This window comes from Marmota flaviventris, chromosome 1 (genome assembly GCF_047511675.1).
Source record: "Marmota flaviventris isolate mMarFla1 chromosome 1, mMarFla1.hap1, whole genome shotgun sequence".
NCBI lineage: Eukaryota > Metazoa > Chordata > Mammalia > Rodentia > Sciuridae > Marmota > Marmota flaviventris.
The window spans coordinates 185,822,117-185,849,154 of record NC_092498.1 but is presented as its reverse complement, the minus strand read 5'-3'; the positions used below and the strand labels follow the sequence as shown (position 1 = coordinate 185,849,154).

At 39.1% G+C, this 27,038-nt stretch overlaps 1 protein-coding gene across 2 annotated transcripts in view; it reads right to left on the bottom strand.

The window, feature by feature from the left end:
• The window catches only part of Rarb (retinoic acid receptor beta), a 163,345-nt gene extending 153,653 nt beyond the window's left edge, over window positions 1–9,692 (bottom strand). For both annotated transcript variants that reach the window (XM_027932017.2, XM_027932019.2), the window contains exon 1: window positions 9,007–9,692. In XM_027932017.2, the coding sequence (XP_027787818.1) occupies window positions 9,007–9,163 (157 nt within the window). In that variant the 5' untranslated portion in view covers window positions 9,164–9,692. The remainder of the gene's footprint in view (window positions 1–9,006) is intronic.
• Between the last annotated feature and the right edge of the window lie 17,346 nt (window positions 9,693–27,038).

Genomic DNA, 27,038 nt, shown 5'->3' with positions numbered 1-27,038 from the left:
TGTAAAAATCGAATCAAATCAACTCCCAAAGAATATCATTATTTAACAAATGCCCCAGAAATATGCATAGGAACATTTTCAAAAAGCAAGGCATGCATTCATTTCACTGCTCAAGATAGGTTTAAAACTCCTTTATGGGCCCTGTGTAGTGGTGTAACGCCTCAAATTCCAGCTACCTGGGAGGCTGAGGCAAGGGGATCAAACGTTCAAGGCCACACTCAGTGAGAACCTGTCTCAAAACAAAAATTAAAAAGGGCTTGGCTAGAGTACCCTGGGGTTCAATCCCCAGTGCCACAAAAGCAAACAAACACAATCGTCTTCCTGAAATCCTGTTAGAGATTACCTCTGAGTCCAACACACAGAAAAACCTCACTTTGTGACACAAATGGTTACCCCACTTGACCACACTGCCTTATGAACCAGCTGTGGTTCCCAATGGGTCCTTGTTTTCACCATCAATCTCAGGTCCAAAGTCCTGAGGAGATGTTTGTGTTGTCAGGGGGGTTGTGTCACCATGAACTGTGTACACTAGTCTCTCCCATTACATTGTGATTCAGAGGGAGCAGGGACAGTGTCTGATTTGTCCTCATAGGTCACATCAAGGAGCCTGGCACACGGCAGATACCCGAGAGAGTCCCACGTTGGACTGAACACCGTTAGGTCTAATCCGTCAGTGAGCAATAAAAATAAAGTGTGCCACCAGCAGTGTCTCCTGACTAAGTATACTGTGTCCACATTGAAGGTGACAAGACTCACTTGTAAAAGTCAGTCATCTGTAGAAAGTCGGGGACGTGGGCAGGGGGTAGTTAAGGAATGGATGCCCCAGAATCAGGACCACAGATCTACCCAAACTTTAACAAACAGGAAGGACTGCCCCTAGGGCATGAGCTTCAGGTAGAGGAACCACTTCACTGAGGAAAGGTGACGCATAATTTAGAGAAAACTAAAAAAGATACTGGCTGCTTTGAGCAAAGGTGCATAATCCACCTTTGGTGTCATGCCAAAATCAGAGCAGAAAAATCTACCAACATCTGTATGTTTTCAAGATGAGAACAGAAAGCTAATCCACACGATCTCTAATCCTTCAAAGGAGACATTATTATTCCCATTCCATACCTGTAGAAATGCATCCTGTGCCGAGTCAGGAGTCAGGCTATTTCCATCATTTCAGACCATCAGGCAGTGAGGAGGAAGCAGGGGTGGAGAGGTGCAGGGGAGGGTCGTGAGTGTGAGAAGGAGTGGGAGAAGTGGTAACACTGTTAGCCAGTGACGACTTTTCACAGCCTCTGCTGAGTGCAAGACAATTAATATCTCCTCTCTAGAATGCTGTCAATGCCCAGGTGCTAGGGTATTTGTGACTTCTGCCCACTAGGAGCCCAACATGGGTTACTGGAGTCTTTGACCCAGTAGCAGAGAGATGCCCATTCATCCTCCAACTTTCCTCGAAGATCCAAACCTGTTCATCCTATCTCGAGTTCCTATTGTTTCCTCTGATAAGCAGGGCCCCGGTGAACAATTAGAGCTTTCAATAAATAATCTCTAAGCACATTCATGTGATTGACTGTTATTTGATACAGCAGTTAGTTTCAATGGGGCAGTTAATATTGATCACATAAAGTACTCCAGACAAACATGAAACAGTTCCAGAACTCCATGGATTATTACCCTTTATCTGCCAGTCATCTGGGTTACTTGTAATGGTCATGGAATTTAAAATCAATAATAACAATTAGTGTTCTGTACACCAAAACGGATGAATCATGTGAAATGGGTTTTCATATAAAAATCAAAGGGGAAGCAGGCCTGTAACACGGCAAAGACACTCTGAATTTCCAGTGCACATTGGCAAAGGCACATTCATGCTAGCTTCCCCGAGCAGGCAGCTAGAGAGCAGGCAAGGTGTTCAGGAGAACATGTGGCCGTTGGAGACACACGAGAACCCCCCGATGGTATTAATCCAAAAAGATGAAGCATAAAAGCTAAAGGTGATCACAATGAATGCTAACCAATGTAGCAGAATTAATGCAACTGTCAATTTACCTCTTCAGAGATGCACATCTAGCTACCTTTCACAGCTTTCCATTTGTAGGCATTAATTGTGAATTTTTTTTTTTTTGTAGTAAAATGGCAACAACGGATTTTAGCTCCATGGTACCACGACTGTAATGTCTAGATAATTAAAATGCAAAGCAACAGAGAAATGTTTCATTGTTAAACTGTAACCAGCGCACTCTGTGAAATCGTCCATTCCAAAGACTTGTTTTTCATCAATTATTTGTTATTTATCTGATGTAAATATAAGAAGGACTAATTAAAATGTATGTCTTTTTATACAGCTTCTTGTCATTAAAGCCAATGAAAGCATTCTGAGGGCCATAATGAAATAATTATGTTTGCCTTTAAGAATTCTCTTCAATAACACATGGTAGTACTGAGCTAAATTAAAACATCAGGAACTAAATTTCGCTGCCTCCATTTCCATTTTAGTTAATTATACCCCCAAGCTTTCCAATAGACCAGACCCTACAAAAAAAAATCTTTTGAAGCTGAAACGGCCTTCAGACCATCAGCCTTTTTTTTTTTTTTTTAATAATTATGGACTTTGATGATATGACAAAGGTACTGTAGCTGTTGAAAGCCATAATATTTTTGAGAAGGATTTATTACATGATGTCTTCATTTGCTCTGGAAATTGGAGAAAAATTGGGATAAATAGGCAAAATAGGATCCAAATCTTTTTCATACCGTTAATTGATGCTCTCATCTAATTTGGTCGTAAGCTGCAGTCTTTTAAATTCAGCTTTTTTTTTTTTGTCTGATCTGATAAAATTTTAATCTGTGGCAAATCAGTTATTGATCAATAACAACAACAACAAAAAAATCTCACTAAATCTGGGTCAAATGAGAAGAACTGCTTGTTCAATATGAAAATTAAAAAAAAAAAAAAATATATATATATATATATATATATGACTATCTTTAAGACAGTCGTGAACTTATAAAAAGAATCTGTGAATTAAAAAAAATTAAGATAGGACTCTCTTATTTGAAGTCCTCTTTCTCCAAACCTCAAATCAGAGATGCTTCAGAAAACAGAAAAAACAAAAAACAAACAAACAAACAAAAAACACCCTGAGTTAGAAAAGACGAAAACAGAGAGGAGAAGTGCTGTGATTTCAGGGCTGGTGTAAATGAAATGGCTTTAGCAATGCTGTCATATGATGCGGATGGGGGTGGGAACTTTGTACTTACTAAAGTAAATAGGAGTCCCAGGGATTAACTCTGACAATGTGAATTCCCTCACATTTTGTTCTATATGGAGGGCTGGCAAGGTTTGTGAGTGGATACTATCTGGTGATGGGTGGATAGACTTGTCTTAGACAACAGCAGGAAATTGTTGACAGCTGGGGACAAATGCCTCCTACATGACAATGTAAAATTACAGCTGCGATCTCAGAATTGGCATTTATTAAAAATCACACAAGTCCTTTTACATTGCATTTAGAGAAATCTGCATCTGGGAATCCCGGGCACGATCACCCACCATCGCCCTGTTAAAATCGGCCACCTTTCTCCTTTTTCTGAGCTGGTACACTCCATCAGATACTCTGAGAGGCCTGGGCCTCTTGGAATCAATGTGCCCCGACTAGAGGAAATGCTCGGCCAGGCTGGGTCGCCTCCCTGACGTCAGTTCCTGTTATCCTCGCCTTATCTTGCAGGGGGCCAAGAGTCTTATCTTACTGAATGGCCCCCCCCTTTAGCTCCCTACCCTGCAAGGCCAGAGAAAAAGCAAGTAAGTCAGCAGTTTCAGTGCCTGTTTGAATTCCCGTGTAAGAAGTTCTAAAAGCCCAAGACAAATAAAAGAGCTGGGAGACTTACCCTCTAAGGCTTCCTAGTACAAAGAACTTTTCCAACTTTATTTTTTTTCATTCATTTGAAGGGTTTGGGGGTGGGATGGGAGAGGATGGGAATCCTGCTTCTCAATGATAAAGCAAGGAAGCCAGGGAAGAAAAGAGAAGAATTCAAACAACACATTGACTGATGAGGTGGTGTTATTAGATCTTACAGATAAAGCAGGTTATCACATTGCCTATTTAACAAGAGGTACTTAGGCCAAGCCACTTACAGACAGGATACTGATAAATCTGAAACCTGAGTTGACTCTGCCCTCGTTCCTCTAGCACCTCTAAATTGAACTTTTTAAGAAGCTGGCAAAGATTTGTTCATAATAATTCAACTTATTTCCCACTCCCCCATCCCAACACACACACACACACACACACACACACACACACACAGCTCAGAGGTGCAGGAGTGAGAGGCACAGTCCAATCCATTTTGCAGGGGATGCCTTCTATTTACAGATCCACAGTTTACTACAAAAGGAATTCATGTTCAGAAGAATGACCCAGAAACACAAGGCGATCTTCAGTCATAATGGAAAAATTAAGCTGTGAGCGCTCCAGTTATATTGACCATAGAATCCAAACAAAGACTTTCTGTGCCACTCCTGGGTTCAAGGGGCAGACTAGGAGATGTCGTAATAGTGAAATATCTGGCATATTTCAATGATTTATGTGGGAACTGTGGCAGCATATTTGAAAGTAGGTTACTCTAGAAAATCAGAGATACATGATTGAGATAACCACCCAGTCATTTGAAAGACAAAATTCTACATTAATATCTTTGGAAAGGTTTTCAGCCAAGGTTTTTTTTTCTGATTCACCTTCATCAAAAACTCCCATTTCTGAAATAATTTATTTAATTGATAGTTAACTGGATTTATATTAGAACATTTAAAGTATAAAAATGTCATTTAAGAATTAATTTATTGGCACATACACATAACTCAAACGCCATAGAAGATTTTTAAAAAGAGCTTCTAAAATGAACACTATGTTTATTGTTAAAGTCCTGTGCAACTTGAAAAGAGCTTTCTACTTTGTGTGTTGGTTTTTACATCTCTATCTTCCTCCCACACAATAATCTTCTAATTGAAGAATTAGCAGCTTTTTAAAGTTTTAAAAATTATAAATTTCTTGAGAGGAGAATTTATAATCTTTCTCACTTATTGTATATTTACCTTCTGGGAAAGAGTTTAGCAATGTTTGTGGAATGTGTACAGGGGTTTAACATATGAGGAAGGTAAGTTATATGTGTCTGATATCTACAGGAACTTTCTTTAATTCTTAGGCTTAAAGAAATTATAAACAAACAAACAAAACCTCCCTGGCAATATTGACTGGTTATACATGGTCAGAACAAGACTTCTAGAAAAGAGAATGAAACTTTTGATTCACGTCCATCATCCTACCAGAAAATCAACATTCTAGCCATTTATCTTTTAAGGAGAAAAAAATAAATAAAGATCAGATTCAATGCAAGGGCTTTCCATTCTGACTGGCAAATCAAATTCTAACTAGAGCTTCCAGATCAATTCCATAGCTTGAGTTTAAACAAATAGATGTCTATCTCACCCACTGTTTCGTCTTAGTCTTTAGAATCCACCTTTTTCTGGTGGTAAAACTTCAACTCATGCTTTTTTTTTTTTTCTTTATAAGTTACATATCAATACTTCCCTCCTAAACATACCAATTTATCTGGATATTGACAACATTCTAATATTTCTTTTCTTCTACAGCAAAGAAAAACTTAGCGAATCTCCTGCTTATTTTTTTAAAAAATGACCTTATCCTGTGCTCTTTTGGAGACTTAAGCAAAAGTCCCTGTTCTTCTCTTCTTTCTCATGGTATTAGTTACCACAGTCATGTGGCAGAGAAGCAGAAAATTATGTCCTACTTTAGAAAAACAATTGGGCCTTTTCACCGAAATATTTATTCAAAACCCCATTCAATTCATACTGTGGCTGTCAGTCTTTATTTAGTCTCTCTTTCACAGGGTATCTTTGATTTTGCCACTTTGACCCCAATTTATATCTCACTAGGAGAGGATTTAGATACTGTTTAATACTTAAAATTTAGGTCCCAAGACTTGGAGAAGAGGGCTTTTCTTGTTCCTTAATCACCCATCACTGTTTGTTTTAAAAATAATTTCATCTCATTAATGGGTGAAATCCTATTTCAAAAAGAAAAAAAAAATTTTTTTTTTTTTTGCCCTTTTTCCTTTTGATGTATGGAGTAGGGAGAAGACAGGGAAAAGGGCCAAGAAGTTGTCACACTCACAATTTCACCAAAAGCAACTATATTTAGAACAAAAAGTATTAAGATTTATCCTTATGCCCCCTGAGCAATTGATGCTGCAAACATCTGGAGCAACCTTAAACCAAGATAATCCAGGAGGCATCTGAGAAGAAACTTAGTGACTCACATACCTGCCAGGGCAGTGTTCATCCCTATTATCAATACCACATTCCCTTAGTAGCCCCCTAATCCTAACTTTGCATGTTTATAACAAGCAATTTGAAGGCCTTAGGACAGACAGCCGGCAGCTGGTTGGCATGTCATTCTCTTCCTTTAAAGTTAAAAAGAAAAAAAAAAAAAGAAAAGAAATACTCTAGCATCTTTCAAAGTGAACTTGTGGTGTAATCTATGTTCAAAGGTTTGATTCTATTTCCTACACACACACACACACACCATAAAAATCTAAGTAGGATCTCAAAGTAGAAAGCAGTTTGGGTTGGAATTTCGTTCTATTTCTCTCCCCCTTTGCCCACTGTTTCCTCTGTGTTAAGAGCACAAACAGATCTGCTTCTCATCAAAACAGCCATTAAGTACAATGGAAAAGGCTGTGGTTTTTATGTTCTTACTTATACAAATGTACCCTAATGCACTTTTATTTCAAAAGCCCCAACTAGCTATTCCACTGTGACCCAACACAGCCGGGCCCCGAGTGGTGCAGATATTTGTTAGAATCTCTTTTTAAAGTGTTTTAGTTTTTTGTTGTTTTTTTTATGCTTAAATAGTTTGAACAACTAAACTGACTAGTCATACAGTCGTTTATAGAGAATAAAACAGCTCTGCAGGGGCACAAACAATATTTACATTTTATCCATTTAACCTGAAGTTAGGGTGTGGGATTTAAACCCTTGTGAAATTGACCACAATAAGCACTAATTGCCCTGCTTACAAAAATAAGACACTGGAATTTCTGAAATCCTTTTGTCAGAAGGCTTTATTTACTTTGTCTAATGCAAGTTTCTTTGATTAGCTCAACTTGGCTGTTATCAACACTTCTTGCTTATCGGGCTAGCCCTAGGCAAATGACACATTCACCACTCGCTCTCCCAGATAAAGCAAATCCCTTGTTTAACTTGTTCGAGAACAAACAAAGCTTTTCCCTCTACTCTTACAACTTAATAGGCACGTTTGGAGGGCTAATTACAAAAGGGAGATTGTCTACGCCTAAAAGCTCTATTAAGTTAAATAACTTTCCAAAAGGATCCCAAGCCATATTTTTCCTTCTGTTAAAAAAAATATGTTTCCTTAGAAGTTTCTGCAACAAAAAGCTTCAGACTGCCCCAGTTCCTTGGGATTCCAACTGAAATTGTTCATAATGTTTTAATTGCTACAGAGAGGACTGGTCTAAAAGATCCGAGTGGATTGGAAAATTATTTTGTAACAGTTTCTTGGAGTAAGAAAATAGGCAGCAAGAAAGAAAAGACATTAGGGAGAAGTTGAAGATTAAGACACCTTATGAAAACTACATATATAATTTTTTTTTTCTCTGCCTATGGCTGTATGAAATGTTAAGTCAGACAGCCAGACCATTGGCATCAGATGGTTATTGATTTTTCAGCTACAAACCTGTTGATTTCCTGGCCCAAGAAACAAGCCTCTTTTTTTTTTTTTTTTTCTTAAGAAAAAGTTTCAGAGAGGACAGTTTAAATCCTGTCTTGTCCTTTCCTCTTCTCCTCTCTCTCTTTAGATTAGCCACCATGTTATTAGGAAAACTCAATTTCTTCCAGTTAAACTTTGACCTCTTTGAAAACAAAGATTTAAAATGTCATTTTCAGGCTAATGCTCCAATGAATTGTCAAATAAAGTACTAAAAACATTTTGATAGATAGCTGAGCCATTTATCTAAATCACTGTCAGGGCGGCAAAGTATCCTGCAGGCTCCCACTACAGCCACCCGAAGGTGGGATTTTCTGGGACTCCTGGTCATTTCTCAATCCTGCAGCCAGGCTACTGTTGACCAGATGCGTGCCTCGGCACCGTGTCAGCATCAGATAACCAAATAGTCAATATTTTTTTTAAAAAAAAACAGGGCTACCCCACTTATATTTCCTTTCATTTAGCTGGTGTCCAGGCTCCCGGCCGAATTGCAAGATATGGAAATAATGGATGGCTCAGCCCAAGGGGTGTTCATTGCCAGTAGTTTTCTAGCAAAACAAAACTTCTTAGACCAACAAAGTGACTCGGAAAGGTGGCAGCAGGGTCAATGCTAAGAAATATTGCCTTTCCTTAGCAAGGAAAACATTGGAGGCAGCCGCCTGAACTGGTGGTTTATGAACTTCGGGAGCAGCAGCCACCTTAATTAGGCTAAATTCCTTGCAGGGAAGATGTCATATTTTAATTACTTTGGACTGCTGAAACACACAAGAGAGGGATATATACAACTAGCAGCTAATCCAAAGAACAGCAAAGTTAAATTCCCCTCGCACACATCTTAGTAAAACCTGCACAGTGTGTCAAATTGCCCTACTTGAAGAATGTTTCAAAGTCCTGTGGTCACCCCTCTACTCCCCCCCCACCCCGTCCCTCCAGGCATATTTTAAAATCTGTTTCCAAGAGATTATAAGGGGGGGGGGGTAAAGAGAGGGGCACGGGTACGGGAGCCGTTATTTGGAGAAGCAAACATCTAACAGGAAATTTTCAGCAGAGGGGAATCAATATGCATGCGTGCATATCACACCCCTTCAGCATTAAATCGTTAAATCCTTTGTCTTGCTACCAATGCAGTTTATTTCCAATGTCTTTATTGCATGCAAGAGAAACCATTAATTTTTTTTTCTTGGTAGAAGAAGGGAAAAAAAAATAAACCTACATTGAGCAGTGTGCCGATGCTGCCATTCGGTTTGGGTCAATCCACTGAAGCATGCTTTGAGAGCTTTCTCCTGGAGCATGCAGGAAGACGGACTCGCAGTGTAGAAATCCAGGATTTGCCCAGGACTCACTGACAGAACATCCATACAGTCAAACATGATCTCCCCTGCACCGAATGTCTGTAAAAGTGCTTATCCTTTAGGTGTGGAGGCAAATGGCATAGAAAAGTCCACCCAACTCCATCAAACTCTGCCCCTTTTTTGGCACGTAGGCTGTTGGTCTTTTTCCCAGCCCCGAATCATGAATTATGACAGACAAGCCAGCTAAAAGCCTGTAATTGATCCAAATGATCATTTACCATTTTCCAGGCTTGCTCGGCCAATCCAGCCGGGGCGGGGGGTTCCCAGAATGATCCCAAGTTCTCCTTCCAAGGAAATGCCTGCAAAAAGCCTTCCGAATGCGCTCCGGTTCCTACCCCGACGGTGCCCAGACAAACCCTGCCCGGCTCGCTCGCGTCCTCGGCATCCCAGTCCTCAAACTGCTCGCCTGGGGGAATTCTGGTCCCCCCTTTGGCAAAGAATAGACCCTCCTGCCTCTGAACAGCTCACTTCCTACTACTTCTGTCACACAGAATGAAAGATTGAATTGCCTAATATATGCGAGTGAACTTTCGGTGAACCCTTCCCGGGCTGCTAACCTTCAAATGACCCAACTAGTCTGACATCACCAACTCCCAGGATTCTCACAGAGCTTAAAAACTCCCAGCAGCCCTGCAAAAGCAGACAGCCAGAGAGGCAGGCAGCGAGCGCACCAGCCGGCGCTTTCTTTCCCATTTCTCACCTTAAAAACAATGCAAGAAGTGCTTTTAAAACGAGCCGGGGAGGAGCCAGGCGGCCGCTCCCGGCTCACGTGGAGCGCCAACTTCTCTCCCTTTACTGCCTTTTTATCCGGCGCCTCGGCCAGGCGTGCCATCGGGCATCCCCACCCACCCACCGTCGCCGCTCGCCCCCAGCCCACCCTTTAAATCCCTCCCTGCGCCTCTCTGTCTGTTGATTTCTTTGTAACTTGTGTATTTTTCCACTCTCGAGAAAGCATGTGGAAGCCCTAAACTGGAGAACAGAGAACGGCTACCCCTCGGGGAAGCCTTGGGTTAAGAAACTTTCCATTCCATAGTTCCTTCCCACCCCACCCCCCCTTCTCCCTCTTGCAAGCCGTTGCTGAAAGGATTGCATTTGCTCTGGAGTGAAGAGTCACCTTTCTGGTTACTTTTGGAAAAAAAAAAAAAATTTCCAGGCTATTTGGATAAGGCAGAGGGGAGTGAAGGGAGTGCAGGGGGCAAGGGGGTAGGAATAATAATAGTAGAAAGAATTAGACATTATTATCCTATATACATATATGATTACATGAACATCTACATCATGTACAACATGAAAAATGAGAAGTTATACTCCATTTATGCATGATATGTCAAAATACATTCTTCTCTTATGTATAACTAATTTGAACAAATTAAAAAATCAAATATGCAAAAAAAAAAAATTTCCAGGCTATAAGCTACATATGGAGTCATCTGGAATTACCAATCTCCCCACTCCCCCCCACCCCCCCTCACATACAACGTCCTCCTTCCCTCTCTCTTTCCCTTTTCACACACATGACTCACATAGATACATAGGATTTTGGAACCTGATCTAAGAAAACATAGCATAATAGCCAAGATCCTGAACTGGGGAGTTAAACGGAACCAAATTTCAATACCAGCTGTACCAATCACCAGTTGTATGATCTGGGATAAGTATTTAATTTCTCTGGGTCTCAGTTTCTTCATCTGTGAAATGCACATATAATACTACTCAGGTCTGTGTGTTAATGCAGGGTCAGAAGTAATGTTTGTAGGGTCCTCAGTGAATACACAGGAACAAATATTAGCTCTGACTCCATTTGGTTCAACTATAAGAGCTGTCTAACAGGGTGACGGACCTGCCTGGGGCTGCACAGTTCAGATCCTGTGATCTAAGTTCATTGTGAAAATTACTTTGCTATTCCCACAGCCACACACCTGAATAGTGTGTGGGTCTCTTTCATCATAGGCATACCACACCACGTAATTAAACACACATTTTGAAAACTGTTCAAGTCTGAGGTTTTGATCATATCAGCCCCTTCCCAATCTTGGCAATTTATGAAAATCATTTTTGATCAGATGATTTTTTTTAATATCTCTCACACTGACTCAACACAGAGAAAGAAGATGCTTTCTAGCCAGTCTTTAAAATGAAGAAGAACAGAGACGATGTTTACAAATAAACCCAGGCAAGGAGAGGGCTTGAAAAGGGAGAGCCATTCTCCCCTGCAGCCATTTCTGGAGGCTTGCTTAAAGGATGCAAGGTGTATCAAAGAAAGGAAATTTGGAGGAGGAATTAATGTGTCCTCCTTCCTCCATTACTTCTCTAGGATTTGCTAATAATATGGGAAAGGGGAAAGAGCCTCCTTGCCCCTCCCAGGGAAGAGCACACTGTTCTGGTCCCCTCTTTGTGGATAGTGTTGGAATGTGCACTGGCACCTAGGCCTTTTAAAAGCTTGTTGGGGTGAGGGTGCTCCCCATCCCACAGTGAAATGCTGCACTGCCTGGTGGAGCTGCTAAGTGGCACTCCTGGTGTAAATGAAAAATATGCCCTGTACATGTGACCAAGTCAAGGATCCTTTCATGAAGGGACATTAAAACAATCTTCAGTCCAGCAAGCTCAGTTCCTGCCACTGAAAAGTTCCCGGTGATAAAGGGATGAGATTTTGCTGAAACTATGTAACTGTTACTTTGTTTTCTCTTTCTCTTTTATGTAGCCATCATTTTGTAACAGAGTCTTATTATGAGAAAATTTACAAAGGAAACACACATTTTAAGAAAGGAAACTCAGAATAATTTACAAAACATTCAAGGCACTGCCATTATGATAGTTGTAAAGATATACAAGGCACTACATGATGTGCCATCTTCTACTTGGCCCATGAGACTTACAGCTCCAAATGCATAATGTAAGGTCCCCAGAGGTCCTTGGAAACTGGGCTCATTTGGTCCCAATAATGAGATGGATGGAGAGTTGCTGATTGAGAGGGAAAAAAGGTATAAAGTATAACACAAAGAGCTTAAGTCAGAGCTGAGGGAGAGAGCACCTTGGACAGATATGTGTATACAGGTATCTGCTACCTGAAGGAGGCTGCCATGATTTTTATTTTGATTTAATGATTTTTGTACCAGAGATTGAACCCAGGGGTGCTTAACCATGGAACCACATCCCCAGCCCTTTTTAGTTCTTATTTTGAGACAGGCCTTTGCTAAATTGCTGAGGCTGGCTTTGAACTTGCAATCCTCCTGCCTCAGCCTCCAAGTCACTGGGATTACATGCTTGTGTCACCATGCCCAGCTTGCCCTTCATTCTTTCCAAAGGGTAGGGGTGCAGGAGTTGCAGGGAAGTGAACCTTAGGGTGGGTATCTCCCAAATGATGTTTTATTCTCATTTCATTGCTAGAAAACAGGCTTATCTAGGAAGGAAGACAACTGCCCCTGAATTTCTAACCCATACTGTATTATTACACAAAAACATCAAAAAGTGGGTGTGTCTGTGTGTATGATATGTTTGGGAGACTTGATGTTTCCTTTTTTTGCACAAGAAAATTTAATGATAATCACCTTGAGGTTCTTTTAACTGTAGGGAAATGAACTTGAGCTCTGAAATGAATGATCAGTACTTAAATCCTCGTGAATAGAATATTATGGGTTTCTTATAATGTAACAGTGTTCATTAGTCAATTCATCATTTCTCATCATGAATTAATTATGCTGATAGCAATGATTAGAGCTATTACATAATCTAAGTACTAATTTATAAAGCTGACTCACAATTTAGCCACACGATTCTTATCTGTTCTTCTTCAGTAAATCTAATTCTTACACTTCTTGAAAACATGATTCTTCCTCTAAATTTTTATGGAAAATTAAGACACACGAATAAGCCACAATTCCTTAAGTGTATGTACATCCATGTACTCTAAAGATTAAAGAATAGGGCAGAATGTTAAGAACAAACTAGTTAATTTGTTTGTAATGAAGTTTAAAATTATTGACACCCATTCTAAACATGAGTCAAATAGTTGGGAGAAACCTTCCCCCAAATATCCCCCTTCTATGGCAAAAAAAAAAAAAAAATTCTAATGTGTCATCTCCTATATTTTCTTTGTGTTTGATCAATGATCTAATAAAAGTTTGCCCAACTAACAATCAAACAAAAAGCAAAAGTTTGAGAACAAAATCCATTTTGTTTCAGAGTAACTGTATATTTGTCAGTGTGACACAGCACATTTGAAACCCATAATCATAAAACAAAAATTTATAGCCAGGGTTCAGGGTCTACATCTGTTTCTCTGGTTTTCGTACAGCAATTACCCACTGGACAATCCAGAAAGAAACACCATGAATCATGCTCTGCAAACATGTTTGAACTGGAGAGTTTCCTGAAGACAGAGCAGGCATCTGTGTGCACCAGTTTTGCAGCCAGGGACTTCAAAACTGGTTGAATACTTTGTGATGTCTAAATAAGAAGAGTCTCACAGGCAGAGACACATCCACCCAGGCCAAAAGGCATGCAAAGTGCACGCAGACACAGGGGCGAGGCAGACACAGATTATTTTAAAGACATGCCTAACTCCTTTATGGTGGTTTTGAATTTTTCTTTTTCTTTCTTTCTTTCTTTTTTTTTTTTTTTTTTTTTGTGCCAGGATTGAACCCAGGCATGCTTTACCACTAAGCCACATCCCCAGCCCTCCCCCCCCCCACTTTGTTTTTTGTATTTTATTTAAAGACAGGGTCTTGCTGAGTTGCTTAGGGACTCACTAATGCTAAGGCTGGCTTCGAATTTGCAACCCTCCTGCCTCTGCCTCCTGAGCCACCAGGATTATAGGCGTGTGGTTCCTGGCTGCAGTTTTATTTTTATTTTGTAAAACTGTTCCTGTTAGTGCCATATAAACAAATCCCTCTTGCTACAATTTTGACAGAAGAATATCTGGCTAGTATTGAGTTGATGTGTGTGCTTCTGCAAGGAAGCCATGGTGGGGATGTTCCAGGTCTGGGGCTGTTCCCAGTGCTGTTGTCTGGACTATGAGCAGATCTGCTTTTGTGCCAATACCAGGGAGATGGTCTAACAGTAACCAGCACAAAGACTTTTTGCTTATAGTCCTTCACTCAGGACTACTGCTGATGTAACAGAGTTGTATGTGAATGAATGGACATAGGTATGTTTAATAAAGTTGTATTTACAAAAAAGGGTAGTACACTAGGTTTGGTTCCTGGGTTATAGTTTGTCTATCTATCTATGTTCTAGACCAACATTTCACAATTAAATTCAGATTGCCTTGTATCTTTCCTTAGAAGACCTACATATAGATATTTGGGTTTAGTGAACAATTTTCTTTCTTTTTCTTTTTCTTATTTTTTAGCAGTACTAGGGAATTAAACCCCGAACCTTGTACATGCTAAGCAAGTGCCCTACTATGGAGCAATTGCATCTTTAGTCCCTGGCCTCCCCTTTTTCTTTTGTATTGGGGATTAAACTCATAGGTGCTTCACCACTGAGCTACATTCCCAGCCTTTTAAAATTTTTTTTTTTTTTTTAAATTTTGAGACAGGGTCTCAGTAAGTTCTTAGGACCGCTCTAAATTTGCTGAGGCTAGCCTGTAATTTGTGATCCACCTGCCTCAGTTTCCTAAATTGCTATGATTACAGGTGTGCACCATTGTGCCTGGCCATCCTCAGCCCTTTTAAAACTTTTTACACAACATCTTGCCCAGGCTGGCCTGGAACTTGTGATGTTCCTGCCTCAACCCCTTGAGTAGCCGGGACTCGAGTGGGCCACCACAGCAGGCATGATTTTCCTTCTTTTTTAAAAGCCTTACCTACTTTCAACTTGTGTATCACACGACAAATGAATTGTGCGGTTCCTATTACATTATTTTTCCAGAATGTGTTAGATGACTTCACCCAGAATCATCATTCTCTATTGACTCAGTTTCCCAGTTCTCTACTCTCTTCACTTCCTTCCATGAGATGGAGTATTGACTTCATTTCCACCTTCCAAGTGTGCACAGATGCCCTGGTTTTTGCTCCTCTTCAACACCAAACCCTGTCTTAAAGCCTAGTATTTCCACCCCATATATGTGATGAAAGTGTTTGGGAGATGGAAAATATAACTATCACCCTGAGAATAAATGCCAAAGGTACCACCATGTGACAACCTGCTCACATTCCCTGTTTTATTCTGCCTGAATTGTTTTTAATCGTCTCTCAATACATTTTTCCAATGAGCTAAGATTAGATGTACCACCTAGTTGGCAGAGTGCTTGGAACAGCTAGATTCTTCAAGGATATAAAGAAGTACAAAAGATTCTAAGAGTGCTTTGCAATTATTTCATGTTAATATTATTAATAAGGGATACTGTCTATTACTGAGATGGCTGCCTTAATTCCTAGTTCAGCACTTCATTTTTTGAGATCATATGTATGAACAGAGACTATTAGCTGGCTCTTAAACTGTGCTGCTTCAATTAATTAAAAAACAATTAAAAACGCAGTTCCTCAGTCGCATTAGCAATATTTCAAGTGCTCAGAAAGCTCATGTGGCTAGTGGCTATCATGTACATATGATAGTGTGGACATTGACATTTCTTTCTCTTTTTTTAAATTGGTGTATTATAATTATATTATAAATTGGTGTATTATAATTCCATAGCAGTGTAATTTGTTGTTACACATTTGTACATGCACACAACAGACACAGACATTTTTATTATTGCAGAAAGTTCTATTGGGCTACCACGCTCTAAAAGGTGAGTTTCATGATCAGAGAGGCAGTGTCATAGGGTAGGTGGGACCACAGAGACTTGGGATACCAGCAGATTGTTTGTAAGCCTTTTTTCCTCACTACTTACTAGCTCTCTGACCCCAGGCAAGTTATTTAACCTCTATGTGCCTTAATTCCCTCACCTTTATGATGGAGATGTTAATGGTACTTATGTCAAAAGATTATGGTAAAATTAAATGAGGTAATACAAGTAAAAGGCACTTAGAACATCACCCAAGATATTGTAAGTAATTTTAAAATGTCAGTCTGAAGTCTGCAAGGAGAAATGAAGTTGGAGAGACATTGCTTAATACTTATCAACTGCTACTGCTACCAGTTCTAGAGACTCTCAGGTTATGCCAGTTATTTTCAACCATGGTGAATGTTTCAGGCTGCAATGTTCAAGAATATGCAATTAGGGCCAGTTTTCTAAGACAGTTTCTGCAAATGCTTGGTTAAGTGTTATTGTGTATATAGTTGCTAACTTATGAGGGTTTGACTTAAAAATTTTTGACTTTTAGGTGTGCAAAAGCTGTAAGCATCCAGTAGAGGAGACTATACTTGGAATTTGGAATTTTATTTTATTTTTGGAGGGCTACCAATATGCAGTAAGATATTCATATTCTTTCTTTCTCTCTGGTCAAACCCAGGGGTGCTTTACCACTGAGCCACATCCCCAGCCCTTTTAATATTTTATTTTGAGACAGGGTCTTGCTAAATTGCTTAAGGCCTTGCTAAGTTGCTGAGGCTGACCTAAAATTTAAAATCCTCCTGCCAAAACCTCCCAAATTGCTGGGATCACAAGTCATGGAGCCAGTAAGATACTCTACTAATGCAGGGCAGTGGCAGCAAGCTACAGCTTCCAGTCAGCTACAGGATCACAAGAGTAAATAATTGATGTTCTAAGTATGCTGTGTTGCTAAGCTATGATGCTTGGTACTTTGGGTATATTAAATGTATTTTTTTTTTTTTTGGCACTGGGGAATGAACTCAGGGGCACTTAACCACTGAACCACATCCCCAGCCCTTTTTTGTATTTTATTTACAGCCAGGGTCTAACAGTTACTGAGCTAAGGCTGGCTCTGAACTCACGATCCTCCTGACTCAGCCTCCTGAGCAGCAGGGATTGCAGGCATGTGCCACCAAGCCAGCTTTTTTAAGTGTATTTTTGGCTTAACTGTATTTCCAACCTACTATGAGTTCATTAGGACACACCATATTATAAGATGAGGAGCATGGAACATCAGTACTACGGGAAGAAAAATGGTTTATTTTACAGCACAGACACTGAATCAGAGTAGTAAAGAAATATTTGATAACCCTGACCCACTATTCCTGTGGGGAGAGGCAGGAAATAGGTCACATGACTTACTGTTCCCTGCAGAAGTTGGGTTCAGCCTCAGGAACCGAAAGTCAATCATAGTTAATTAAATGATATTGCATAGGACAGAAGACTTGTATTATTGCCCTCTACCTTTCTAGTTATCTAATTACTTGTTCATCTTCCCCATCCATTCATCTATCCACCTGTCCATCCATTCATCCATCCTCTGACCCATCTTCTACCCTTGGATCTCACCAAAGGTGATGAAGGGAAGTACAGCTTCTTGGCAGACAGTATACAGAGTAGGCAGAGGGATAAAAGCAAAAATACTCAGCTCCTGCTTGTATCTTTCTCGAGAATTCTTTTTTTTTAATTTTCGTAGTTGTAAATGGACAGAATGCCTTTATTTTATTTGTTTATTTTTATGTGGTGCTGAGGATTGAACCCAGTGCCTCATGCATGCTAGGCAAGTGCTCTGCCACTGAGCTACAGCCCAGCCCTCTTGAGAATTCTTGAAAAGGATTTGCTGAAAAGTTGTGTTGGCAGAAATAAAGTCAAAGGCATTGGCCACTGGGGATTTCACTTAAACAGGATTGATAAATCCGGTTGGGACCAGAGAGGCTCTAAAATCTAACACCCCTCTCTAAGAGCATCCCTGGATTTGAAATGCTAATGAAGTCAGTTTATTAGCAACACAAAAGTTTCTGACTCTGAGGCAAAGCTAAAAGCCCAGAGGAATTTCCTTCAGATTCCTCTGGGAAAGGGAATGTAAAAGGTACAAATACATCAGAGGGACAGTGGGGAGGGAAAGGCGTGTGAATTCATCCCAGTCTCTAACAGGGAAAAAGCAAATAAAAAAGCCCAAAGCGATTGATTGAGTGGGAATCGTTTGAGTAAAATAAAGCCCAGCAGAAATTCCTGTGAAATTTCTGGATACATGATATGTATGTAAGCTCATTACACATACGCATGTAATGTGAATACAGTATGAACATTTTTTTTTTTATGAAAAGGTGGGTTCCCTTTCCAAACTGCATGGTGTCAAGTCACTTTCTCAATATCTACCTTCACCAAGGGTTTTGAAAATTTCTCTTTAAGAAGACAATGCCGTGGCTTCCAAAAATCGTTTTTTGTTTTTTTTTTTTTTTTTGGCATTTTGCTATTTTTTTTTTTGTTGTTGTTGTTTTTGAGTTAATGATGCTTCAAAAGAGATCAGCAAAGTTATTTCAGAAGGCAACAGTTCCAAAATCTAAGGTAGCACATAAACATGGGTGGGCCAGAAAGGAAAAGACCGGCAGAAAGATGAGCTCTCTCCCCTTGAAAGGGCACGCAGGGATAAAACTCAGGATACAGCAGTTGTGCCCAAGCATGGCACACCCAGGGCCACCTAGGGAAAGTTTCCAGGGTTGGAATCAAATAATCTGAGATTTAATTAAGGTCTATAAGCACCTATAGGCACACTACACTGCCAGGTGCTCTGATCTGATGGGCTATTCCACTTGCTGGAAACCAGGAGAGTCTTAAAAGAGTTAGATGTGGGGCTGGGGATGTGGCTCAAGCGGTAGCACGCTCACCTGGCATGCGTGCGGCCCGGGTTCAGCACCACATAGAAACAAAGATGTTGTGTCTGCCGAAAACTAAAAAATAAATATTAAAATTCTCTCTCTCTCTCTCTTCCTCTCTCTTTAAAAAAAAAAAGAGTTAGATGTGATGGGTGCAGTAGCATATTCCTGTCATCCCAGCAGCTCTGGAGGCTGAGACAGGACATTATAGTGGCACATGCCTGTACTTCTCAGCTACTTGGGAGGGGGGGCTGAGGCAGGAGGACCACAAGTTCCAGGCCAGCCTTGGCAAGGGAGATCTTATCTCAAGATAAAAAAATCACAAGGACTAACTAGAGATGTAGTTAGTTTATGCATAGAGCAGCCTGGGTTCCATTCCCAGTAATGCTAAAAAGAAAAAAGAAAAACAAGTTGGGACTCTAATCTTGTGCTTCCCTCTCTGTTCTGGAAGTTTAGGGCAAAAATCTCTCATTCTTGATATTGATGGTTAAGGACAAGCTAAGATAAGGCATCTTGGATTTAAGAAGATATAAAGTATTAGTTCCTGTTTACCTTCCTATCTTCCTTCTCCCCTGAAGCAGTTTGTGAGACCCTCATTTGCTCCTATTCTTGGAGGAAAGGAGCTGAAAATACAGGGACACAGAGAAGAACCTGAAGAAACAGGTCTTGCCAAATTTCCCCCCAGATATTAGCACTGGAGTACACACCCTTTGTCTCAGACATGCTTCTCTGTCACTAGCCACTTCTCCTGGCATAAAATTACACAACTTTACCTCTTTGTGTCTTTATTTTTGAAGGCTTCCATTCATGTCAGACTTTAAATAAATTTGCGTGCATTTCTCTTATTAATCTTTCTTTTGTTATAAAGGTCTCAGTCATGCATATCCCTGCATAGACAGGACAGATGAGGACAGCAGCCCGGGGAAGGCAAAGTCACGGATGAAAGGAGCCCATCTCCCGATGGCCATGTGGAGCAATACTGCCCTCTCAGCCTCAACCATTTAGCTATCAGATGAGGGAGAAGCAAACATGTATCTTATTTATGCAATCATACTTTTGATTTCTTTTAAATACTTATTTATTTTTATGTAGTGCAAAGGATCAAACCCAGTGCCTCACACAAGCTAGGCAAGCACCCTACCAGTAAGCTCTAACCACAGCCATTTGATTTCTTTTAAAATCAAGTTTAGTCTACATCTACATTCTATTTAATCAAATCTTCTTTAATGGGATTGAAATTTAAAAAAGAAGTTGATCTTGATATTTCTCATATAAATTGCCCGAACCCTGTGAGCTGTCCCTTGTGTTAAAGACATATTTTTCTACCTGCTTGAGGTTGATTATTCCCTGTTAACCCCTGGCCTAGAGAAGGACACATTGGTAATTCTGCACTGGACTTCTTGCAAGGAAGACTGATCCATGAACACAGCTGATTTCCATTCCTACCTATACTCCAGATTCGGAGACAAATGGTTGCCCATTCTCTAGACCAGGGGTTTACAGACTCCAATGGCCAAATTCAGCCTATCACCTATCATAAAATAAAGTTTTCTGGAAGTACAACAAATGAACTTTCTTTGTTTACATATTGTGTATGACTGCTTTTGTATAATGACAGAGTTGGGTAGTTGAGTGATTGCAACAGAAACTGTGTGATCCACAAAGCTAAAAAATATTTACAATCTGTACCTTATAGGAAAAAAATTGCCATGCATGTTGGTGCATGCCTGTAAGCCCAGCAACTCACGAGGCTGAAGCAGGAGAATCTCAAGTTTGAGGACAGCTCAGCAAGGTATTAGCAAGTTAGAAAGCCTCTGTCTCTAAATAAAAAGGGCTGGGGGTGTGGTTCAGTGGTTAAATGCCTCTGTGTACAGTCCTTCATACATCCCCCCCCCCCAAAAAAAAAAAAGGAAAAAGAAAAAAATTACCAAGTATAGGCATTCACTACAAATCCACTGGATAGGCTTTGCAAAGGAAATCTACCAAGAGTCCTGAAACTAGATAATATCCAGGGTTTCTTCAAGGTCTAAAATTCTCAGTTCAAATACCCTAGGAACCTTCTGTAGCTTCCAAATACATTTCTTCACTGTCTTCGAGTGTATTTTGCTCTGTCTGAAAATACTCTTTTGCTTAAACAGCAACATGACTTGGTCTTCATAACTTGGTCTTTCTTCAGATCTTTTTGAATATGCTGCCTTAACTGAGATAGTAATGACTCTAATTAAAACAAGACTGTGACTCTTACTTATCATTGTGTATTCCTTGGCCTTGTTTGTTTAATTTATAGCTCTCCCTGGAAGACATTTACTTTTTTTTTAAGTATCCAATATTAGGGTGTATTTTTTTTAACACACATTCCATTATATTCACAAATGCCATTTCTCTGCATTTTAATAGTAAAATTAGACAAGTTATATGACTCTTTTCCAAAATTTATATTTTCTTACTTCAGCATTATATATTTTTTCTTCACAGTTTTTTTTTAAAAAAATTAATTTGTTTTAATAAGTTATACATGACAATAGAATACATTTATGCACTTTGATATATCATATATAGATGGGATATACTTTCTCATTTTTCTGAGTGTACATGTTGTACAATCATATTGGTAATGCAGTCACATATATACACATAGTAATAATGTCTGTTTCATTCTACTATCTTTCTCCACATCCCTCTCCTCCCCTCCCATCACTTCCCTCTACCTAACCTAAGGTAATGCTATTCTTCTCTAGTGCCCTCCTGCCTTATTGTGAATTAGCATCCGCATATTAGAGAAAATATTTGGCCTTTGGTTTTGTGAGATTGGCTTATTTCACTTAGCATGATAGTCTTCAGCTCCAACTATTTACTGGCAAATTCCATAATTTTACTCTTCTTTAAAGCTGAGTAATATTCCATTGAAAAATATATATATATATATATATATATATATATATATATATATATATATATATATATATATATATCTCACATTTTCTTTATCCATTCATCTATTGAGTGACACCTAGGTAGGTTCCATAGTCTAGCTACTGTGAATTGAGCTGCTATAAACATTGATGTGGCTGCATCACTATAGTAGGCTGATTTTAAGTCATTTGGGTATAAACCAAGGAGTGGGATAGCTGGGTCAAATGGTGGTTCCATTCCCAATTTTCTGAGGAATCTCCATACTGCTTTCCATAGTAAATCAAGAAGGATTAGTAATTTTGTAGCTAGATTAGTAATTTTGTAGCTGGCAATATAGTTTCAATATCTATTACCAAAAGTCGTTTCCAGTTTGTTTCTAAGTGAGATTTTTCTACCTTAATTAGAACAACTGTGAGTAATTCCACATTGGTTTGCACTTCCGAAAATGTCAAAATTACACATTCTGCTATTCTCAGCAAGACAGATATATACTCTTTACCACTCTTTACTGTATGTGTTTGACAACTGAAAGTAGTAGTTTCCTTAAGTGCAGCAATTCATTCTGGTTCACTGCTCTGACCCCATAATGAGAATAGCGCACAACACACGAAAATCTCTCAATAAATACTTGGCAAATAAATGAATGAATAAACCATCCTTCTTGGAAGAGGCTTATTAGCAGAATTTGTGTACAGTCTGCACACTAATTGTACTGGGCTGCACTTGGAGAGTGTAAATTGTACAATTAGTATACAATTTGGTTGAAATTTAAAATTGGCAGAAAGATTTCCTGCTTCCAGGCAATTAGAATGACACTACTTTAAATAAAATGAAATTAGAATCAATTATTAGAATCAATAACAAATAAAAATTTATGGCATAGGCCTCATACTTTGAACTCACTGATCAGGAAGTTCTTTCATCTACATGCAGATCAGGAAAAAGTATTTTTTAAAAAGTGGCTCTGGAATAATGAGATAGCCATCGCAAGCAAATAAACAACAAAATCAAATGATTCATAGCCATAGCACATGCTTAAAATAACTAAAATGGATCATGGGATTAAATGTGAAATGCAAAACTAAAAACTTCTAGGAAAAAGAGGTAGGAGAATATTTTGTGACTTTGGGTTACACAAAAATTTCTGAGATAGGACATCAAAACATAACACACACACACACACAAAAAAAAAAAAAAACAAAATTAGAATTTGAACTTTATTACAATTAAAAACTTTCATTTTTTCTAGCAGTCTACTAAAAAATGATAAATTAAATCCTAGGATAAAAACTGTGCGAAGCTGGGGATGGGAGGGTATGTGAGGGGTGGGGGAAGGTTGCACACCTGTAATCCCAGCAACTCAGGAGACTGAGGCATGAGGATCTCAAATTGAGTCCAGCCTAAGGAACTGTGAGTCCCTGACTCAAAATATAAAATGAAAAAAAAAAAAAAAGGGTGGTGGTGGTGGCTGGGAGCATAGCTCAATGATAGAGTGCCACTAGGTCCAATCCCCAGAATTACCAAAGAAAAAAATTGTGCAATGCATGCATTTGATAAAGCATTTTTTATTCAAAATAAAGAAATTTAAAAATTGAGTAATAAAGCAAGCACTTTTCCCCTACCCTAATGGATACAAAATCTGAACAGAAATTGTACCAAAGCAATAACCCCAAGAAATGATGTTCAACATCATTAATTATTAGGGAAATGCAAATGAAAATCATAGCATGATATGCCATTACACACCTACTGAAATTGATAAAATTAAAAAAAAAAAAAAAACCTGCCAAACCTAGTGTTACTGCACATGTGATAAAACGGATTCTCGTAGACTGTTGCTAGAAGTATAGAATCCTACAACCACATTGAAAACAGTTTAGAAATTTCTTAAAAATTAAACACGTACTTACCATACATCTAATCATTCTCCTAGATTAGAGATTACTAGATTACTCAAGAGACATTAAAGCCTTTCTAATAAATATCATGATTATTTATAGAAGCTTTATTTGTAATGATGCTAAACTTAGAACAATCCAACTATCCATCAATAGGTGAAGTGATAAACTTTGCTATATCTAGAGGATGCAAACTTCTTGGCAATAAAAGAGAATGAATTGTTGCTATATTCTACAACACAGGTAAGTATCTCACAATAGTTATACAGAGGAAAAAGAGATGTACATAAAATAGTACCTACATGTATAAAGAAATTCTACAAAATGTAACTTAATATCCAGTAGCAGAATGCAAAATCAATTGTTGCCCGGAGACAGGGTCTAGGGAAGAGGGAGCGGTGGAAGATTGCAAAGGCATATGGAGAAACATTTGGTGTCTGGGTAGATATTTTCACACAGTAATTGTGGAGATGGTTCTACAGGTGTATGTGTGTGTCAAATCCTACAGATTTCACAGTTTAAAAAATGTGCAGTTTACTGTATGTCATTCATACCTCAACAAAGCTGTCAAAGGAATCAGTATTTAAAAAAGTATTAAAGAACCTCTAAACTTCAGACACTAATCCTTAAGAGTAAAGGCTGGCTATGCCAAATACCAAGCAGCCTTGGTGGGGAAGGTGATCAACTTCATTGGTTGAGAAACAAGGTCCAAGATTCTAATGCAACAGCAGTGCACATCCAACAGTGTGGCTAAAATGAAAACAAGGAAATGAAGAAGATACCAAGGGGTGATGAAGATGTGGAAAAATTTCATTTTCATATACTACCAGTGGAAACAGAATTTGCACTGCTATTTTGGAAAACCTTTTTTCAATATCTGCTAAAATCTGACCTACCTTCAGACTTTGGGACTCAACAATTCCATTCCTATGGACATGGCCAATAAAAATATATCCATTCATCCAAAAGATACATACCAAAAAAAAAGGTCACAGTAGTACTAATTGTAAAAGCCCCCAACAGACTGGGTTGTGGCTCAGAGGTATAGCGGTCACCTAGCATGCGTGAGGCACTGGGTTCGATCCTCAGCACCACATAAAAAAATAATATAAAGATATTGTGTCCACCTGTAACTGAAAAATAATATATTAAAAAAAGAAAAAAAAAAACTCCAAATATTCATCAATAGAAGGAATAAATAAAACATTATTGCCTATTATTGTTTAGATGTTAGATGTTCCACAAAAGAATGTTCAGAGGCGAAATGATTAGATTATGAGAAGTGCAACCTAATCAGTGGGTTAATCCACTGATACGGATTAACTGGATGGTAACTGTAGGCAGGGTAGGGTGTGGCTGAAGGAAGTAGGTCAATGGGGTGGGCCTTTGGGGTTTATATTTTGTCCTTGATGAGCACAGCTCACTCTCTCTGTTTCCTGGATGCCATTGTCCTGAGCTGCTTCCTGTCCTGCCTCATCTTGGGTCCAGAGCTAATGAAATTGGCCAGCCATGATCTGAAACTCTAAAAACAAGAGCCAAAGCTATACTTTCCCTCCTCTATGTTTTCTTGTCAGGTCACCTTTATTATTATCCCCTACCCCAATGGATAGGGGATAATAATAAAGGTCACAGTGACCAAAAAAAAAAAGTTGACTGAAACAGTCACACAGTAGGATGCTGTCATCTAGCAATGGGAAGGAATGAATGAACTTGAAGTTTGTGGGAATGAATGACAGAAGCCATGGCTGCAGGAGAGAAAACAGGGATACATGAAAGAGCAGGTCTCTGGTTCTAGTTATACTCAGTTCAAAAAGAGGTGCAGCCTATCTATGTCATTAGAAGTTAGGATACTGAGTCAGGATTAGAAGGAGGCATGGAGAGGCTCTGGTCATATTCTCTTTCTTGATCTGTGTGCTGGGTAAATGTTTGTGTGCTCGGTGGTAAAACACAAAGCCACTTGTGATTTGTGTACTTCTTTCTATGTATATTTCAATTAAAGTGTTTAGCTAAAAAATGAAGAATGAGGTGACTTGTTTCAGATTTTTAAAAACTCTCAACAAGGTCCTTGAATTGGAAAAGTTTGAGAACAACTATTAAGGTCAACAATCTTAAGAAGGTAAAGAGCTCTTGCCGTAAGTAGGCTCCATACTGGGGGTTGGGAGAGGTAAGGCTGGAAGTCTCTCCAGCGGAGCTTTGACTATTTAACTCCAAAGTACAAAGGGCATGTTGAAACCTCATTTCAGCATCTACGTAACTGTGACCTCTTGCTTAGTAGTAACATTCAATGAAAAAAAACCCAAAGCCTTCATATAGTAATATGTTAATAATATGTAGTATACCTCCTTGAAACAAATATATGAATAATTAAATGCAGGAGAAAGAAGGAAACGAGGGACAGAGGACAAAATAAGAATAAAATGTCCATTTTTCCTCTTGGTAATTATCTACTATAAATTCCAGGCCAAGAAGCACCTTGACCACTAGGTATTATTAGAAGCCAAGAGCCATTAGATCATCTGCAAAGTCATTTCCAGGGAGTCTCCAGTTGTGTAAGGCCCCATAATGACTTTCATACAATTCCTGGATGAAAGACAATGTCTAAAAGCAGAATGGGCAATTCATCTTTCAGTTTCCCGTTTCCCCACGTGGGCTGCTTCCACCCTCTTTCCACCCAGCTTCCTAGCTCTCAGCATGTTGCCCTGCCCCTCCTTAACCAGGACCCTCTTGTCTCTCCTAAAGTTGTTCCTGCACCTTTGGGACTTATTGAAAGTTTGAGTACCTTGGGGCTTTCTCTCTGGATGTCCAGGGATCACCGTTCTTTTAGCCAGTAAATTTTCCTTTCCTATATCCACCCATCAATACAAAAGATAAGGGCAATGCACTGAGGGGGAGTATTTTTGGTTGCTTCTTTGGGGCACTATGAACATAGGCAATGCCAGAGACATCAGCTGTTCTGTACAATGAAATTATCCATGTCCCATATTAGTATGCAGGTAATTTGTGCAGGCAAATTACCTGAGCCTTGAACTTGCTTCCTTCTTGTACACCCACACAACTATTTTTTTCATGGTTTTAACAAGTATTGGACTTTCCGAGGTTCAATTATTTTATGGGTTGAGGGAAGATTGTACCTTGTATTGTGCTGCATTTGACCAAGAGTTGATCATAATTTCAGAAAAATCATGTTGATTCACCAAAACATCCGCCTCCATCAGTCTGCATTGTAATTGTGGCTTTCATATGGGTTCTATACAAATGCACGAACATCTGGCTTTATCAACTTATTCAACTTCTAGTATAATCATGCTTAAGCATTTGCATATTGAAATTCAAACTATTTTATTATAAGTTGCTTTCTCTTATTTTTTTCCTGTCTAATATTATTGGGATGTTATGTTGATTTAAAATTTTTTTTTTTTACACAGGTAGCTTTTATTACCCATGAA